This window comes from Zootermopsis nevadensis, unplaced genomic scaffold, assembly GCF_977971745.1.
Source record: "Zootermopsis nevadensis isolate Lab colony 2312 unplaced genomic scaffold, Znev_1.0 Znev_ptg000004l, whole genome shotgun sequence".
In the NCBI taxonomy this organism is placed as follows: domain Eukaryota; kingdom Metazoa; phylum Arthropoda; class Insecta; order Blattodea; family Termopsidae; genus Zootermopsis; species Zootermopsis nevadensis.
This window is the reverse complement of record NW_028259136.1, coordinates 2252941-2273134: the sequence shown is the minus strand read 5'-3', so window position 1 is coordinate 2273134 and position 20194 is coordinate 2252941. Positions and strand designations below refer to the sequence as shown.

General features: G+C 39.4%; 2 protein-coding genes across 3 annotated transcripts in view; one reads left to right on the top strand and one right to left on the bottom strand.

The window, feature by feature from the left end:
- The window catches only part of LOC110827061 (uncharacterized), a 283738-nt gene that overhangs the window by 217947 nt on the left and 45597 nt on the right, over positions 1-20194 (bottom strand). The window contains exon 1 of one of the 2 annotated variants that reach the window (XM_087342870.1): positions 5129-5405. The exons of the other annotated variant lie outside the window; for it this stretch is intronic. Coding sequence (XP_087198996.1) covers positions 5129-5130 — 2 coding nt within the window. The 5' untranslated portion in view covers positions 5131-5405. Of the gene's footprint in view, positions 1-5128; positions 5406-20194 lie in introns of those variants that run through there. 2 annotated transcript variants of the gene reach the window in all.
- The window catches only part of Sox15 (Sox box 15 transcription factor), a 164959-nt gene that overhangs the window by 141468 nt on the left and 3297 nt on the right, over positions 1-20194 (top strand). The window contains exon 3 of the mRNA XM_022058308.2: positions 12207-13730. Within this exon, the coding sequence (XP_021914000.2) occupies positions 12207-13730 (1524 nt within the window). The remainder of the gene's footprint in view (positions 1-12206; positions 13731-20194) is intronic.

The following is a 20194-nucleotide window of genomic DNA, read 5'->3' as shown; positions in this document are numbered from 1 at the left end:
GGCGTTGTTCCGGAATTTCAAGTCTTTCTAACAAAGTGTCACAGCTGGATACACGACTCCACTTTGATGGGCAGATAGTACAGCCAAGCTATTACATCAGTAAGACGGCAATTGAAAATGCAAAATTGTCCATGGAGCATCATTAAGCACACAAAATTCTGGTTTTTGAAGCATTCCAAGATCACATTTTCTTCTTCTTATTATTATGAGATGGGTACAGTATTAAGATGACAGTCATCTCGGATGTTGTGCCGTGTAATCTGACGAAAACTGAATAACGTTTCAGAAGTCATTAGTGCTAGTGATAACTTTTGAAACAATTGACAGGTTTTTATGAAACTTGGTTCGAACATCATTACACAAGGGCCGAGCACAACTTTGCACAATTTAATTTCCTATAGTGAATAATACCGACATGGCGACTTTGCAACCTTTCGAGGTAAGAGCGAAACTAGTATCGCTGTTAGCGTATTAACCTACGATCCTTAAATACTGCATGGTAATACGGTAGATAATCGATATTCAACAAATGTACGTTTTATTGAACATAGCTACAGTACGAAATATGATTAATTTTGTAATCGAATAAATTTAATTTTCACACATTTTTCTAGGCGCTTCAAAGCGTCATATAGCCTTTGTTTCCTTTAATATTGCATTATATTGCATCAAGTCTCGTGAGGCAGATGACAGATTATGGTATGATAAATGAATACTGATAGCAATTTACATAAGGCGTTAGAGGCCCCTATAAAGGGACTGTCCTTGCTTAAATAAAGTAAAAAAAGAAAAAAGAAAACTGTCCCTTCACAATCCGTTCATATACCCTTCTTGTTCCAGCTCCAATTAATTAGGTTTTAGGTTTTAGGTTTGTTTTACCGCTGCACATTGACAGTGATTTACATGTCTGTTATTACGGATGCTTAAATAAAGATGCCTGTAACATTACTTTAATACACAGATTCCCACGTAATTCGGAATCCAACTGCCAACATGCAATGGCCGTATTCTACTCTGTGACTAACTCATTTCGCGGTAGTTCGCTCGCTGCTGCTTCGGCATGCTGCCGTGGTGGGTTCCACGTTTAATCGGACACACTGTACATGCCGGAAAGTTCTGATTTGTTGGCCCCTGTCGGAATGGAATCGTTCCAGAAGTCTCTTTGCCCTTGTATTTGAGCTTATAATTTGGTTGTCATTTCTGAATTGGCGTGTAAATATTGTTTAAATTACTAAAATTGGCTATTAGTTTTCAAGAATAGTGCCAGGAGAGTTTTCTTCGCCCTCGAGTCCAACGGGAGGACTATTCTTGACCCGAGGGAAAACAAATTTGGACCACACTGCCAAGGTTATCACTGCCACATATGCAACCATCTGATAATCTTCATCTCGCATTGTTCGATGTAGTATTCTATTTATAACGTTTATTAAGAGTAGTTGCACCCTTCAGTAAGACCAAAACCTATTTTGAGAACTACGTATCGATTTCCATAAAAAATATCACCTTGTGACAACATAATCTCATATTTTTCATTGTTTACATTCGTCTTGGTTAACAGTACACACAGTACACAGTAAAGAGCTTAATTAACAGCACTGTTCAGCAAATATCATTGGGGTTATCTATTCAAGGCGGATGAGAGACCGAACATGTAGCACGCATGGAAGAGGTCACGCGCGCACAACATTAGGCTGTAAACCTCAATGTAAGAGACCGCCTGTTACGTCTCAGTGTAGATCGAATAATTATATTAAGATAAGCCTTAAGGCACTATGAGTTGAGGGTGTAGACTGGAATGAACTGGCTCAGAACAGGGACCAGTGGCGGGCTTTTGTGAGTACAGTAATGAACTTCGGTTTCCATAAAATACAATTTCTTGAGTAGCTGAGGGAATATTAGTTTTTTTTAATGGTTTCTGCGTCATGGAGTTATTCTGACCTTAGGGCTTTTGAATTATTCACTGGTATTTTGCAGTGTTCCTGATGTTTATAATTCGAATAATCGTCCGTGATTAAAATGGTTACCATTATCGCATACAGTACAATAACGCGCTGTGAGGAGAGCCTACATAAAACAGTGGACAATCATGTTTTAAAACATAAAGAGTGTCGGCCCAGTAGCATCTCATATAAAGCATTGTACAGCACAGATGTAGCCCACCTTCTCGAAATCTTGCAGCATGCGAAGCAGTTGGGGGGGGGGGGGTCTGAAATTCTTCCTTCCAATGCCTCGCTGTCTGTTGTTCTCAATTCCTCGCTCCTCCCCATATCGGTGCTTTAACAACTGAGTTATTACATTTTGTACCATTTACTACACCACCTACACTAAATTTGCTAACACAACAACAAATATATCATGGTAATTACAGTAACGTAATATAACACAGATAAATTGGACAATGACAGAAGAATAGCCAAGGTAATACAGCGTGTTATAAGTAGAAATAAAATATTGAAAACTCTAACAAATAATTTTTTTGTATGTTTAGAGACATTACATCAGAATTAAAGTACATTCATATGAGAGGCTGATTACTGTTGTTATTATAGCTTTATGCATCGACGTTTCGCACTGCATAGACGTTAGTAGATGAATTTACAGTGGCATAATTCCTCACTGTACAGACAGTAAGAGACCCTAATATTGCCAAAAATTTCTACGACAAATTTAAGTACTTAATCTAAATTTCAGAAGTTCAAATTTCCAATTATGGTAGCATTATACCGTGCTGAAGAGACAGGAAGGTACGTTAACCTTAACCGTGCTTGGAGATTTCTACACAATCACTACGCACGTCTTAACGAATGATGAATGACTAGTTGAGCGACCATCAGCTTGAGCCAAATATTTCAGACAGGAAAATGTCTGTCTGTGGCCTGATAAGCCGGAGTACAGTCCCAGTAGACAAGTGGGTTTATTTATTCTCTCATCAGGCTTCCTAAGAGGCTCTGCGAACTCTCAAGCCTACCATCCAGTAGGTACAGCGGGAGACCCTGCCCTGTTTTCCGACTTGTGATGGGGTTCATATGTAAAAATGCAAGAGTTCCACCGCGCAATATTCTTTATCATCTAGAGGGGTAGGTGACAGTGTCAAAGGAAAACCAGCCTAAAACTGAAAATTTCAAATGCAATAGGATTCCGTTAAAAACAGGAGTCGATGTATTTTAGGCACAGGTACATTTAAAGGGGGCCTCTTAATTATTGGCAGTTATCATATCTGAAATCTCTTTCTGTGGCAGCAGCTTCAGATGATAAGATTTGTCAGATAATTTTTCATCAGTTTCAAGGACTGCTATTAACTTCATGGATCAAAGTCCCTCTTGAGAAGGTAAGAGTATGCTCATCTGGTCAAGACATTCCCCACCGCTTATGGAACCCGTAGTTTCATTGCCGTATTCACAACATCCTGTCAAAGGTCCCTGTCCTTCGTCGGATGAAACCAGTCCATATCCTCAAACCCTATTCTCTAAGACCCATTTATCCGAATGGACTCTTTCCTTCAAACTTCCAAACCAAAATTACGTATGGATTTCTTATTACCCATACGCGTAATATTCCTCGCCCATCTCATTCTCTTTTGATTTGATAATCCTAAGAATTATTTTCATAAAAATATCATCATAATTGGTCAAATACCCTTCCGCCATCGATAACCGAAGTCGGGCGTTTTCTCCGCATGAAAACAGGAAGGTCTTCCAGAGAGCGCGATCTGAAGGGAACGCCAAACCATCTTCGATATTTCGCGAAAAATTACTAATACTTTCTTTAATTAAACTAAGTGGAAAATGTTAATAGCGCGTTTAATTTTAAGCTCTACTCTACCGCGGCCTTTCATGACATCACACACTGTACCTTAACAATCACGTGTTTAATACAAAGTTATCGTCTGTTCTTTCACGCACGTGAAGTTATGAGATTGCATTGTTGTTGCATTACGAACTCTTATGATAGGGAATGACGTAACAAGCAATAGGTGGAGACTTGCAGCTGTTTCACGTGATACTTTGCACGTGTACTAGCGCCTAGATTTTTGTTGAAAATTTGTTTAGGTGAATGACTCAAGAAAGGAAATAAACGTGAATAAATTGAGGTCAGGCAGTATTACCGCTCAAAAGCATTTCCACCGGGTATATAAAATCTTCGATAAGGACAATCATGAAACTACTGTTCAGGCAGCAGCAAAATTACACAGTACATATTAAACCCATCGTATTAGTATATTTGAACACTTTACATTAGTGTATGATGCGCTCACAACAATCACACACCCTTTGATGCAGAAGCTAATCAAAATAATACTTAAGAATTCCGTCCGTACCGCATAGAAAACACAACACTTCCCCATTGCATAGATCAACTGGTTAACCCTGTTTAAACAAATGATCGCTGTTGACTCTGAGAATCATACGAAACACATAAATACAAACTCAGGGCTATTAAGTATTGAAGGGTAAAATTTAAATTGTTCTTCTAATTAAATATATGTGATTATTTTTAACTTATGGCGCAATATCTCTCACCAGTAACATCACATTTGATTAGTGAGATGCATGTTCCAGGAATCCAACCTAAAACGTGTGTTTGTTAAATGACCATATATCAGCAAGCACATCAGGGCACCGATGAAAAAATTATGTGCTGTATCACAAATATATTTCTGTATTTAACAATATAATCTCAAAAATGTACTTGATACAACTGATCATTGCTACATGACGGATGTGAATCTTACATTCTACTTCTTCGTTGGCAAACAAATCGTGAAATAAGAACACAAAGTAAATGGCACAGCAGACCACAACTTTTATCACACACAACACATGCGTCATTGCCCTAATTTTCTTATCTTGTGTTTTAGATCATCAAAAAATATGCACTTTTTGTTAAGATAATTGTTTTGTACAATGAAAACAACACGCCGGCCACGCAAACTGTGCATTTAGCTTTGAGCTTGACGGCGTTTACTAACGACTAACGACTAATGAGTATTAGTTAGTAGCAAGTACTGAATGGGGATTTGTGTATGAAATATTGTTCACGTAACAGCAATTACAAACAAGGACGCAAAGCGAAAGTCAAAACAAACATTCATGAAAATGAACGTCGTGGCAGTGTGTTTAATACTCACATTGTACCCCGGAGTGTCCGGTTTCAAATCTCGGCCTGGAAATCGACTGTCCTCTCCGAGGTTCGTAGATTTTTTCAGCCCCTCCAGGGAAATGTCGGGATAATTATTTTGATTACACCACGACCACTTCCATGTCCCAATACGTTATTCATTGATCATACTAGCATCCGACACTACATAGTCTAAGCTACTGGCAGCGATGTTAAATAATCCACATATAAATAAACAACTGAAAATGATGTACAAAAATAAATCGTTTGTAAATAAGAATTTATGCAACTCTTTCCACGAAGATTTCCGTCTTCTGGGTTGTTGTTGCGCTGTGTAGTCTGGTCGATGTTAACCAACGTTTCAGAGGTCATACTGCCTCCGTCATCAGGGCGTCATCGCCCTGATGACGGAGCAGTATGACCTCTGAAACGTTGGTAAACATCGACCAGACTACACAGCGCAACAACCCAGAAGACAGAAATCTTTATACTCACCGCCCTGATGATGGAGGCAGTATGACCTCTAAAACGTTGGTAAACATCGACCAGACTACACAGCGCAACAACCCAAAAGACAGAAATCTTCATACTCATCGCTGTGAAAACCTCAAGTCTTACAACTCTTTCCACCTTCGCAAAACTCACTGAAACATATGAAGATAAGTACGATTAATAGGTTAAGTGCTTCCGGGAATGTCTCGTTATACAACAAACCGTGAATATTGCACTCGTTGCCAGACGTGTGTGCAGTTGCGCTTGTTACCATAATAACACAACGCGACGTTTGCACGCATGAGCTCAGGTAAATGTTACTTTCTTCGAGAAATAACTACATAAAATACAGACGAAGAGTTATGCAATCGCAGCTTTTGGATGTGTAATCACTGCCCTAAATAAAACACAGGTTCAATGGATGATCGAAATTTTAACGATGGATACTTAAGAATAGCAGTGGCGTTAAAATGCGAGAATCTGAGATCGATCTCGAGTCCGTATTACGAAATTATTATACGTTTACAACAAACCAAAACAGACTTACTGTATTCTATTTGAAGAAAAATAATTTCAATTCCAATTTAAAATATTCACTCGAGATAATTAATTCGCTTCGCTCACTGCAAGATGTTAGAGTGTGAGAAAACACGAAATGAATTAGATTTGAGGTTCTTTATGGCTGTGAACATGGCGATGTTCTTCTGGGATGTGACGCCGTGTACCAACCATTCAAAAGAGCACATTGTCTCCAGCTTCGTCCCTGACGTGTGTCTCTCGTAACCTCGTTTCCACACGGCGTCACAATCCACAAGAACATCGTCAATATGAACTGAAGTATGCATCTGTCGAGTTCACGGAGCCGGCCTTGATATTACGTAATCTGCACAACTGGTAAATCATGGTACAATAAATAAACAACGAAAGCAGTGTCGTAGTAGGTGCCATTTATCCTTCGCCACTTTTTCGGTGGCTCTTTTAGGAACTATGTAGATAGTCGGAACTGCATCATCAAGTCTACGCTGTTAAATCAAAACGAAGGCATAGCCTGTCACTCGGAAGTAATGTATTTTATTTATCTGTGGTTCATTTAGGGACGCTTCGTTAGCTTAGATTATACAGCGTCGAAGGACAGAATGACGAAGTACAAAGGATGTGGAAGGAAGAGGTATTGGCCTAATTTAAGTTACTTCTCGGTATTTTCCTGGAGGGACTAAGAAAAATCATAAAGCCGGTTTCGCAGACCGAGATTTGAACCGGGGATCTCCCATTTAAGAGCAGGAGAAGTCTGACTACTCGGCTGCTGCGTTGAGTAGGAAGACTGTCGAAATTACTGGTTTAAAAGCTGTGGACATTTCTGCGAGAAAGAATGCGCTAAAAAATACTTAAAATATTACGAAATGTTATAAATCAGTGAAGAATAGTGTTCGTTATTAAATTTCTGATCACTGCATCCATCTTGGTCTCATCTGTCACCGTGGCATTCACAACAAATTAAAACGAGAATCTTTAAGTTTCGGCATTAGCTAAAACTTTAAAGAGATGAGGGTTCGCTTCCTGTGATGACCAGCCATTCAGTTACAGATTAAATAAAGTACCACCTGCTTTCATACTGTTATAACATAGGTGATGGGGGAATGTGCGTGCGCATAAATCACTGGGTGTGACGTCAGAACCTGCCGCTTTCTCGGTGTAATTAATCAAACTAAAGAAGCCGCAGATAGAAAATAATAAAAATATATTATTCTCAATACCTACGCACAAAGCAGATATTTTCTCATTAGGTATTTTATTTTGCCTTAATTTTTCTTTATAGTCCTTTCATGGGTTTTTGATTGTGTCAGAATGACATACTTACATACATACTGCGGAAAGGTGTGATAATAAATTTAAATTTAAAGACGTATAAAAAGGAATAACACAAATGGCTACGTAAAAACGTGTTTCAGAGTAAACTGCTGTCAGCATCAATGTCCTACTCTTCAGCTAAAAAACGTTACCTCTTATCAACCGCAAACCGTTACTTGAACCCAACGGTTCCATCCCAATTGCATGAGCAGGATAAAATCTGATTTTAATTCCCTTCTTATTTTGACCTCCACCAATTAGGTTTTTGTCTGTTTAGACCACGGTTATCTTTTGAATGGTCAGTCTACATCCGTTTAGTTTGTAACCTTTCGAATTCTGCCACTGTAAAGTTTCATCAAATGGGTTAATCATTTTTCTTTGTAATACCAATCACCCGTTTTCACATTTTTTGAATATGTGTAATGCCTTCCGTATATATTCTTCTTCTTCTTCACGCCCTAGCGTGAGCGAAGAAGACCTTATGGGACCGTCCATGTCTGCATGTCTGTCGATCTTTCCGCAACAATGGGACCAAAGAATCAACATTTGGATTACACCGTTGCAACAATGACGTGAGATCACATAAATGCAATAATAACCGAAGATGCAACAGTTACCTCGGATCACACCAGTGCAACGAACGACCTACTTGACGTAGCGTAAAGAACGCCTTTGGAATGTCAGTGTACACCGATGAGTACAACTTGCCAATTTTTAAAATAAACCGATAAATAATCCTGTTCCCTTGTTCCCTCTTAAACATTTCAGCTGCATGAATTTTACCAGCATTCTTCTTATTTTAAGGCAGGTCTCAGGTCTGTATAAGAGCCTGGAAACTTAATTTGTCTTCCGATTATTTTTGACAGCGATGCAGTTTATTTACATCACAGTAGTCTTCAGCAGAAGTTACACATTCCAAGAACTCGAATACGAAATCTGTGCTTGAACAGAACGAAAAATTACTAAACTGGATTCAGTTTCATCCTTTAAGTGCCGTCACCATTACTTGATTTCGTTAATAAAAACTTCATATCAAACAGTTCGCCAACATTTTGTAGGGATTTTAAATCAGTACTTTTACAGTACAGTGACGATAATGGTACAAGGTGTCTCGTATATAGACAGTGTCAAATTATTACTATTGTTATTTTTATTATAAAGTAAACGGACAATGACACATTGTTCTATTTTCTGTTACAACAGCAAAACTAGTATTCCATCTTTAAGTATGAATTATATACGCCTATATTGACACGTATTTTAGCGAAAATTAATTTAATAGAATAATGTGACGAACGGGTTTTGTGAAACGTGTAATGAATGATATGTAACATTAGACTAATAGAAAATGAATTTCAAACAAGCACTTGTGTGCCTAATAAATACTTGGGCCTCCACAGATTTATGTGAATGAAGATCAAATTCTACGCGACCACATATTTGTACTCCGGATAGTAGGATACTAAGCTTAACTAGCAGAAGGCGAAGCAGCGGCAAGACCAACCATCTGGAACGAATTACTAGAAGGACACGTTTCCAAAAAAGAAACTAATAATAAGCATAATAAAAGTAAAGTGACAAAAAGACAAAAATTCGTTATGTTTGCAGGTAAAGAAACGACAGGCTTCTCTGTCCACGTAATTCTTCAGGATCATTATTTATACTGCAGCCCTATTTTTGTGTTGTTGTTAAAATCATTTCACCCTTGTTATTTATAAACTGTCATAGTTCATTTATGAGTTGTTAACACACTCAACAGAAAGCCTTTTTGTAACTAGTAGGACCATTACAGTGTTTTATATACTGCTCCTTTTATGTACTTAGAAGCTCCTTTTTGTTGTACAACATTAAACAAGAGTGCACGGGCTCCGCGAACAGACGGACGACGCTAGAATCATCTGAGCAGGATTGCAATTTAGCAGTGCAATACTGCGCTGGGTCAAAGGTGAAGTGAGGGCCAAGAATGCGATAACGTGCCGGCTGGTGTGGCCTTTCACGGCCGTCGATGGACGGGTACATGTAGAGCGTTAACTGGCAGAATGTGAAAGAAGAACTCAGATAAAAATCTGTCCCCGTGCCATTACCCACGTAGTGTGTCCTACACCACCAAGTCGTATTGATAATGCAAAAGAAAAATGTTTCTGGAAGTGGGACCCGCGCTGCCCCAAGCGAGTTAATGGTCTGGTTATAATACATATAGATCGATAGGAAAGAACGTAATATTAAAATATAAACATAAATTTAATGTACAAAGTATGCTGGTTCGTAGACACGTCTAAGGTTCATTTGTCATTCCTTTTTGGCATTGCCAAATCACATTTTAATCATTTTTACAGGTTTATAAACTCAAGATATTTGATTTACATCGTTATAGACTCAGACTAAAGTACGTTTGATACCAGTATCTTAATACAGATTCAAAGTATATGTCGATTGAGTACCTCAACTGTTATTTATGTCTAACACAAAATTTTCTTCGAGTATAATGTGTATTGTCTGTCTGAGGGGAGAACTGCCATGTCGTCATGTTGAATGCTGTCCTAAAATCACTGCCTCTTACTAAAATTCCCCCTCTGTTAAAGCAATATGCATGACACTTTGTACTATACATTTTATACCATTAACCCAAATAATTTACCAAACTAAATATAAACTACGGAATACCCAAAATTTAAGAATGACGCAAATCACTAGAAAGCTAGGAAACAAATGAAGATTTCACAGTCAGTCGTGTATTAGGACGGCTGTGCGCTTGCGCAGATGTGTCCGTCTGTTTGAAGGTCCAGTCAATTTTCCGCTCAGATGGTAATATGCCGTAAGTGTTAAGCCTCGGTTTAAACATTCAACTTTCAAATCACGACAGTTGGCAGAGTACCGAAACCGGCTAATCTTACTGACCTGTAGCAGGAGAACATACCTGGAGACATCAATGAACGATAAGCAGAGAAGCTTATTGGTGACACGTAAAAGAGCATTAATACATTGACTTCTGTAATGGTGAAGTGCAGTGTTTCCTTTGAGGTTCGGACTGAAGTTTCAAATATTATTTAGACGAGCTTCGGGCTAAAGTAAGTTTTATTAAGCACTTCTGAAACGCCACAAGAAGCTTATCTTATAGCAAGTTTCCAACCATTAACTCAGTAGAGTAAATAAAAAACACAGTATGTGCTACTGGGTTGGGTGGATCAGTGTTACCATGTCGCACAAGTCAGCAACATTCGTTGTCCCAAATCTCTTCAAACTAATTAGCTTGACAATTATTCTCTTACCGACGGCATTTTATAACATTTTAACGTCTTTTCCCAATTTATGCTCCGACATCCTTCCATTCGTCTCTCTTTATGATAGATGATTAGGGAGTTAAAGTAACCTTGGGCGGACATACGAAGTAATTAGACATGACATGCCAGTCCTTTCAGTGTACCTGCATAAATGATAGGCTGTCGGATAAGAGTATCACAAGTCGCATGAACTTTAATGATAAAAGACGGCATTCTTCTTACAGCAGGAGGTATTCATTAGGATGGAACACGTCGAAATATCAGCAGAACCCCGCGTATACTTTTCGATAAGTAGTCCTGTACGAGTAAGCTAGATGCGAGACACTGTTTTCGAAACCCAGACCCCACAGGTTTAACCAGGTTGCTTGATACGTGCATCATTTGAAGTCCGTTAACCGAACAATTGAATCTGAGTATCCAAACTGCAAATTTAATGTTGTTAAATCGTAAATATGAATTATACAGACAAACTCACGTCGTCCAGGGTAACAAACATCGGCCCTGTTGTTAGACCTATCCTGGTTTTCTGGTTACAATGAAAAAAACACCAATAACGTTTGCTGGACATTTAGTAGAAGAAGACAAGAAGAAAAAGAAAGAAACGAAGACACCGTTGAATTCTGTCAAAAGCAAGATTCGTTCTTAAGCCGTTTTTCAATTTACGAACGCGGTCGCTAGATGCATTGTAGCCATGGTAACCAACGGAGGCCTCGCGCTCTCTCTTCAAACATCACCACCTCGGCCCGCTTGTTAATCATCTTCATATTCCTTAGCCCAATGCACAGCGGACTTTTATTTCACTGCAGAATTCCGTAATGAAGGCGGTTTGGAAACCTATAACGAAACGTACAGCCTAAGTCTAATCTGAGAATAACTCCTACAGCCACATATTTTGTGCCGTTCTTTCGGTTGGTAGGTCCGTATGAAAATTATTGAACAACGCTGAAGCGACTGTAAATGTCATATAACGCCAACTGCATAGAAATCAGAAATACATGTGAAATGATCATGTTCGATTTTAATTCACTATTCTAGCGTTCGTCTGAACATACTGAGGAACTTATGGAAAATATTTATATTCTAGACCGGAATGTGGCAAACTGGTTTTGTAACACGGGCGTGTTACCGTTTAACAAACGTATTTTCACGGAACTTCATTTTGACGTTTTACACGTACATTTATGTTACACCGCATAGGTTCAAATGCCAGTCGGTTAATGATGCTTGGGTAAATAATCGCTATGTGTTCAAAGAACAAAATTAAACACAAATTAAATATTGTAACAAAATGACGAACTAATGTAAGCCTATTGCCTAATTCTGCATAATTCATCGTGATGAATTTTTATACCTGGTACCTATTACGTATGCATATTACGTATTTCGGTCATCTTTGTATTTCCAAATGCAAATTACTTCAAAGCGACACAAAGACACTTTAATATATCTTATTAAATTGTGTTTCAGGTAAGAAATGGCGAAGCCTGACGCCTCAAGACCGACGCCCGTATGTGGAGGAGGCAGAACGGCTGCGCGTGATTCACATGCAAGAACACCCTAACTACAAGTATCGCCCCCGACGCCGGAAACACAACAAGCGTGGTGGGCCTTCTCCGTCAGGTGTCCCTGCCACAAGCTCTGGTCCAGGCGCGAATGGTAACGGCGGGACTTCCGGTACAGTTGGGGCGAGTGGGAATCGCCGGGCCAATCCCGCCATCAGCCAGCACCAACTTCACCAATCCCACCAACTACACCAACAAAAACTCCAGTCTCAAACCCATCAACTGACTTACCAGTCTTACCAACATCCACACAATATCGGTGGCTATTCCCCTCTTCTCCAACAGCATCAACCCTACCAACAATTGTACTCCAAAAACAACAGCGCTAACGCAATTTATGGATCACCTTACACACCCATTATGCACACACCAGAGGCTTCCCCTACAGGCAGTCCAGAACCAGATTCACTGAGGTTGGGGCTTGGTAATCGAGTGAGTAACGCATCGTCACCATTATTACAACAACCTCATGCATCATCTCATCAGCAAGAAGATCAGCAACAATCAGACACAACAGAATCCCAAGCTCAACAGCTCCCAACAACACCTCAGCCACACACATCTGGTCAGAGTTCCTCAGCTTCCGGTCTGATAGAAGACGTCAATGCCGCGGCTTTACCAACGCCAGAAATGTCTCCAATGGATCAAGATAAGGACAACTTTCAATTCAGCGGAGGCACCAGTTCAAATAACGACGACAAGAGATCAATTGTTTCTGGGGTTTCTGGGAATGTTCTCGTCGTCGGAACATCTTCAAATCCTCTCAACAACAATGTTCCGACCGGAGGAAATGCTCACCATCAACAAACTTCCAACAACGTAAACCTCTCCACTACCACCACGACAACAGCCTCCATAGGGTACCACCACCCCTTATCGCAGAACATATCGTACCACCGGCAGCCATCTTCCTCGTCCGTGTTGTCCAGCAACTACGGAGGAACTTCCAACTTGCTGCACCATCACCACCATCATCATCATCACCATCACCAGACTCAGCAAAACGCCCTAACAGCTACTATGGGTCTCAGTAATGGCATGATGATGATGTGCACGAACCAAAGACTTCTGGAGAGTTATGAACATAGTGGATTAGTGACTGGGACTTTCTATCCTCCTGTGGCGACGTCACAAGACAACCAGCAACTCGGTGTTGGCAGCAACGGGGGTAGCAGCAGCGGTGGGCACCAGATGTACACTACTGCCAACTCAAATGCTACTTCGTCATTAGGATCTTCTTATTTAGGAAGCAGTGGCGGTGGAAGTGGCAACAACGTGTACGGAGGAAGTAGTGGCGGCAATGGAAGCGGAAGCAGTGGATCCACAAGTGGACAAGGGCTACCAACGTCGCCAAGTGGAAGTCACTATTCGTGTAACAGTCCAGTGGGCGCTGCACATTCGTTGAGAACAACTGCGGACGGTTACACAGGTAAGTGCATGCAGCAGACAGACTTCATGTCTGCGCTCCATTTGACTGGATACACAGATTTACTCAGGCAGAATCTTGAAGAAATGTGTGAAAATTTGGACAGGATAGGGTCTAGACGTACAGATCTCCGGAGCAGAACACATATTGCAAATGGAGTCATACCACAGCTATTAAGCACACTACGTAAAAATGTCGTATCTTAGCCCACGGTTCATACATTCATCTACGGGAATTTGAAATCAACCTAACCTAACTGCTGAGAGGTCTTGTTTCTTGATCGAAAGTAAGATACTGAAAGTGCGAGTAATGAAGACGTTAGCGACAATATACACTGGGACATATCCGCGAGATATAAAAGTCGCATTAAGTACAGAGAGAAGCCTGAAGGTAAGTTTATATGGGAAGTGGAATGACCTGATCTAGTCGTAGGCCTGAAGTAGATTTGGTCACGACGAAAGAGATTTTAGTGTAGATCCGCCTCGACTCTCACCAGGGGGGAGGTTCTCATCACGAACCAAACAGAATCAAACGTGTGGCCACGCAGTCGATCCAACCAAAATCTCGCCAAATGCTACAGGTAGCAGTCACCGGCTCTGCGTAATGACGAGTGTGCTCAATTCAAAACCATTCTAAATCTCACATAATTAATCGACCACTCAGCTCCATACGCTGGTGTTCCATTTTGTTCTTATATTGCTTGACAATGATTTTCATCTGCGTATGAGTCGAACGACAGGGTAATTATGAAATATGTGATATATGTGGAAGAAAGCGACCGGAACAAATTTTAAGATATCTCGGCATTAGCCTAGACAGACTAAGGAAAATCACGAAATAACTTTGTGTTTAAGGATCTCACTGCTGCGAGTATGAAGATGGCTGTCTTCTGGTTTGTAGCGCCGTGTAATCTGGTAGACGCTTACCAACGTTTCAGAGGTGCTTGCTGCCTCCATCATTTCCCTGATGATGGTGGCAGCAAGCACCTCTGAAAAGTCTGTTAACTTCTATCATACGATATGGTGCAGCAACCCAGAAGACAACCATATTCACGAAATAACTTGTTCGGGATAGGTGGCCTTCTGGATGAGAACCTATGAAGCAGTTCTAACAACTACACTAAGATGTTAAGTCTATCAGTTGATTTAGCTGTTTCGTGTATACTTGTCTACAGTTTGTTTCGGTAAGGTGAAAACTAGACTTTAATAAAATTCATTTTTTGCACACGAATCAATGCTAGAATCTTAACTAAGCAACCAACAGGAGTTTAAGAAGCTTAAATGGGGTTCTTAAGGGTATCTATCTCGGACTATAGAAATTTGTATTACAATAATTATATAAATTCATTATATCAGACAAAACATCTCGTTGGGAAAGTTCTAACGTCGCATATCTTTCGTAATATTTCGTCAAATTCTATTAGTGAAATCATAAAAATTCTATGGTATAATGGATATATATATATATATATATATATATACACACATATATATACACATATACTTTTTTTCTACAGGACGAATGAAAATTTATTGCCAGTTCTGTGTCACAAGCGTTGTTCTCTACAGACAAGTGTGGAGTCTTCATGAGTATTAAGCTTTAGGTAGATAAAACAATAAATAGGGAGAGACAATGGGGCACTTCTGTTGTCTGGCAGCCACTTACATGGACATTCGAAGGGCCGTCTGTTTCTTCCACGATAATGACACTGTACTGCAAACCTTCAACTTCTTTCTTTGCAGCTAACGAGACCGAAATGGTACAGGTTACTTCGACTTGGAGTCAACTTGGGGGGAGGGGTAGGCTTAAACCTATTTTTCCAAATGCGGTTGCTGCGAATTTAAAGTCATAATTATCCTTAATATTCAGGACTCCTCATCAGAAACATAAACACAGAAACCCAGAGCTGCTAAGCTGACACACAACTGGCATCACTCTGCATGGACCTACAACCAGAAACTTCTCCTGTACTTCGTTAAATGTTCACCATATAGAATGCTCTTTCAAACACAAGCTGAAGGTCTTAATGACAGCTATAATTCATAACATGTACCACATATTTTGTAAGATAACCAGTAAAGTTCGATTTGAAATGAATTTAAAGTACGGTTTAAACCTGATTTAAGTTTCAAAAAATAGCATTCTCCAAACATGTTTAAGTGCGGAATTCCAGTGTCACATTCAATCAAAGTCCATCGAACGAAGAAGGCGAATGGTTAGCACTCTTTATTCGTATTCGGGAGGACCCGGGTTCAAGTTTTGGCAAGGAAGCCAGCTATCCTGACAGTTTCTTCATGATTTTTTTCTTTTATTTGTACCGGGAAAATTCCGGGACAGTACCGCTTTCTTCCATATAATTTTCATTTCATTGTTTGTCGTATCATTCGACAGCATACAGAACAACAAACAACAATATAAATCCCTTTCGTACTTTCGAAGGCGAAACTTGCTCACTAAAGGCCAGACTTCCCCATCATGCTTTCATTTAATTCACATCGTTAAAAGAATAAAAACTAATACCAACTCCTTTAGAAAGTGAAAGTCACAGGAGGGCCTCTCTCCCACTTCGAGGTTTTATTCTCGCGGTCCCTTGTGTCACTTTTGCACTGTGGCATGGTCAGCGTGCACTGGGCAGCCACTGCCATTTGCTTCCCAGTCAGAGACCCACGAATTTGATTTTTGCGTTGCTTCTGCACTAATTATTAGTCTACAGCTGTAATCACGTCTACTTCGCAGTCTTGAGACTGGGACGTACATTTTCACAGAGGACGGAGAGTCTGACAACGACAGTGGTTACGTTAGGATGGTCTCTTCATACATCATTAGTATAATAATGGACACTTTCGACCTTTTTGAAGAAATTTGTTTGCTTGTGTCACTTTCTTCTACAAAGTTCATAAAAATAAAACAAGACAGAGAGAGATAATGCCAATCTCTTCTTTTATACGGCCTTCAGCCATTGTATCCTTCTACCCGTAGGTCTACATTACGTCTATGAAAAGATACTACTGAGCAAATTTCGATTAAATTTTGTGCCAGAGGTCTACATTAAAACTGTAAGGGGAACTTCATTTTGTTCGTGTGAGTGTTGAACTCCAAATCGAGATTTAACGACAAAAAACTGTAAATCATATCACAGAATTTGCATTAACGTAAGATACTGAGTCTTATAACATCTAAAATTTTATATTAAAAACTGCTTTCTGATGACGTGTTTGCCTATTTTTAACAGAATAAAATGAATGAATTTTGCATCCCTCAACAATTTTAGTGAATCACTTGGAAAAGAACACACAACAAAATATTATAGTTAGATAAACACAAATTTGAAAATAACAACTTTGGATACATGTAGCACGCCAGTGTTTCCCGATATTTTTACATTTCCTGCGTGGAGAACATTGGTCTTTAATACAAAAATATTTCTCACTTCTTTGTTGCTTTTTCCGCTGTACGCGGTGTTGTTACTCATTTATTCGATTTGCCGTCACTAACTATTTTACAATATTCTGCGTTTCAGTGTATTACCAGTAAAGTTTGTATCAAACATGATGTTTTTCGGTCTGCTAGTAGTGCAGCACGTGACTTCCCAGGCTGCATTCGTCACAGGGACTTAACTCTCGCGTGCAGTTGTTAGTGATGTTTTAAATATTTGAATAAAACAGCCGAATGTACACATATTAAAGCCAAAGATTTTTGTTGGGTATGTCGGGTAGGGGTTCTGTGAAGGGGGGGGGGGGGGTTGGGATTATCAACATCGACACTTCTTTCATTACTCTACACTTGTAACTGCTACCAACATCAGGGCTGTAAGGAGGTTAAAGTTCTTGATCAGTTTATAGTTGATTACTAATGCCGTTATGTCAGAACCCTGAGTCTGCGAATGCACTGGAATGCTGATATATCCTTTCGTGTTTCAGGGTTTTCAAATTCAACACACGTTAATAGGTTTTTACGTGTCTTTTTTGTGATTTATTCATTCTTTTTCGTTTTACACTTGCACCTTTCAGAGCGTGACACACAGCTAGACTGATTACGTTTAATCACTAAGTTGCTGAGCCCCCCCCCCCCCCAATCGAAATATCCACACCTGAAAATAACGGGCAAGCAATTTACTTCTTCACTAACATTCGTTAGTTATACCAGGCTTACAGAGGACCTTGGAAGGATGACAGACTTATGATACGATCTAGTCAAGAACTATCAGTTTACGTGCTACGTCGAAGACCTCGCATTTATTGCTTTTTTCTTTGTTCAGTTAAATACGCTGTGTCAACTAACCCAGTTCTGCAGCGTCATATATGAAATTATTATTACTGTAGGCTTGGGGAATCGAAGGAAATTTACGATAAATCGGTCAGGACAACCGTCTCCGGCGATCTCATGCTGAGAATCTCCAGAATACAAGCAAGTGCTAATTACGGCCTACTACATCTCAGCTTCAGACACATGCTTCAATAGCAATTACTAAAATAAATTAATAAACACAAGATATATTGATTTCGTAGCTGAAACAGGCTGCATCCAGCGTTATGTAAATTCAGGACAGATTAAACACAACTGTTCCTTTATCAACCTGTTTCGTGTGCGTCGAGTCTGTGACAAACAGTATTACTAGATCTTTTTATAATTCGTCATAATACGACACACCTCTTGCCCTCATAAAAATATGCCGAATTTGATTTACAGTCTCGTTTACGCGGTATTCTGCTCACTTTCTGACCCTTCTTATTATGGAGGTTCAATCTGTGTTTCGCCAATCGACTAACTCGGTTAAACCTTTACAGTCCAATGGTAATTATATGTACTCCCTACTTCAACAACCAGCAATTCTGCATTCTTCCTGAAAAGAGTATTTATGGGTTTGGTATGATTCTCAGACTAAATAGTGACCATATCGTTAAACAGGGTTAATTATTTGGCATTTGAAATGGAGGTGTGTAGAGTAGTTCTTGCCGGGAGCCGAGAAGTGATAGTTGCGTTAAACTTTATCAGTGGACGCATTGTTCATTAAAGGATAATAACAGTAATTTGTGCTCACGAAAACGTAAGCGTGTCTAGAATATTGAAGTTTACCACGTGATCTGAAAGAGTGGCTACGGACGGACAGCAATATCAGGTCTCACAACCGTGTGATTGCATGCCAGTTAGCCACTATTTACTGCTGTATCACAGATTTTAAAATTAATACTTTTATTCCAAATATAAATAATGATATAATAACTAGAATGGAAAATTAGACTAATCGTCATTTTTCAGCTGCTAGCGTTCGAGTTTCTAGAATCTAGAGCTTCGAAGTAGCCGATACAAATCTCCACAGACAGAGAATTTAAGAGAGATTTCTGAGTCGCACATCTTTTATGAAACAGTCTATGGCCATTTCCTTATATTTCCATTCATTTTACCCTTTTATAATTATCCCATCGTTCCAAATTTGACTCAGTGTGCACGGCAATATCAAATGAACCAAGAATGATTTAATACCAAGACAATGAACACCATGAATCTTTTGACGGAACATTTACAATAACATTTTGTTCTATGATGTTACCCCTCCAGCAGAGTCAAATTAAGTGTACATTCAATAAACGCAGCGATATGATATGCGACACTTTTACATTAACATCTTTCTTCTGTGATGTAACTCCTGCAGTAGAAGTGAAAACTAAGAATTACTATAATATAGTTTTAATGAATGGCCAAAGTTCCCCCTTCTGTCTACACTCTTTTGCAAGTTAACACAATGAAGGCGCATTCAGAAAACATGTTTATCTACTATGAATAATGGTGGAATTTAACCACAGTTATTTTAATCTTTAATTTTCGACAGAATAGACAAGGCTTTATTAGAGTTGCCTAAGGCATGCATTGCTTATGCGTACCGAGACTATAGAATCGCTGCTAATTCTACACTATTATTTGAACGTCTAAAATGAGGACGCTTGCCAATTTGGAGCCTTCGGTGACTTAAGACACAAAACTACAAGTTAAGGTCCTTAGATAATTTTTAATTAACCAGAGAATCAAATAAAAATCTGTCACTCTGAGAAAAAACAGTGTTATTAGAACTCTCGGTCCAAGAGAGGTAAAGTGAGACAAAGCATGTCGTGCCGATCTACAATTTAGCGCAAATGAAACAAAAAAAAAGATGAGTAGAACACACGGTAGAAACCAGAAATGCACATGAAACTTTAGTTAAGATCCTCAAGAAAATACATGCCTTCCGGAGCGTAGACATATGTAGAGGATAATATTACAACGGACCGCACGGAAATTAGGTTGGGAAAATTTGAACTGAGTTGAACCGGCTGAATGTAAGATATAGAGGCGGGTTTCTCTGATGACGATTATCTTCCGGTTTCACAACACGGAATATCTTGATCAGCAGTACAGCTGTCGACCGATAAAGGGAAGTCCTAAACCATGGAGTTTACTTGTTAAGTAAAGAACTTTTACTACGCGTTTGG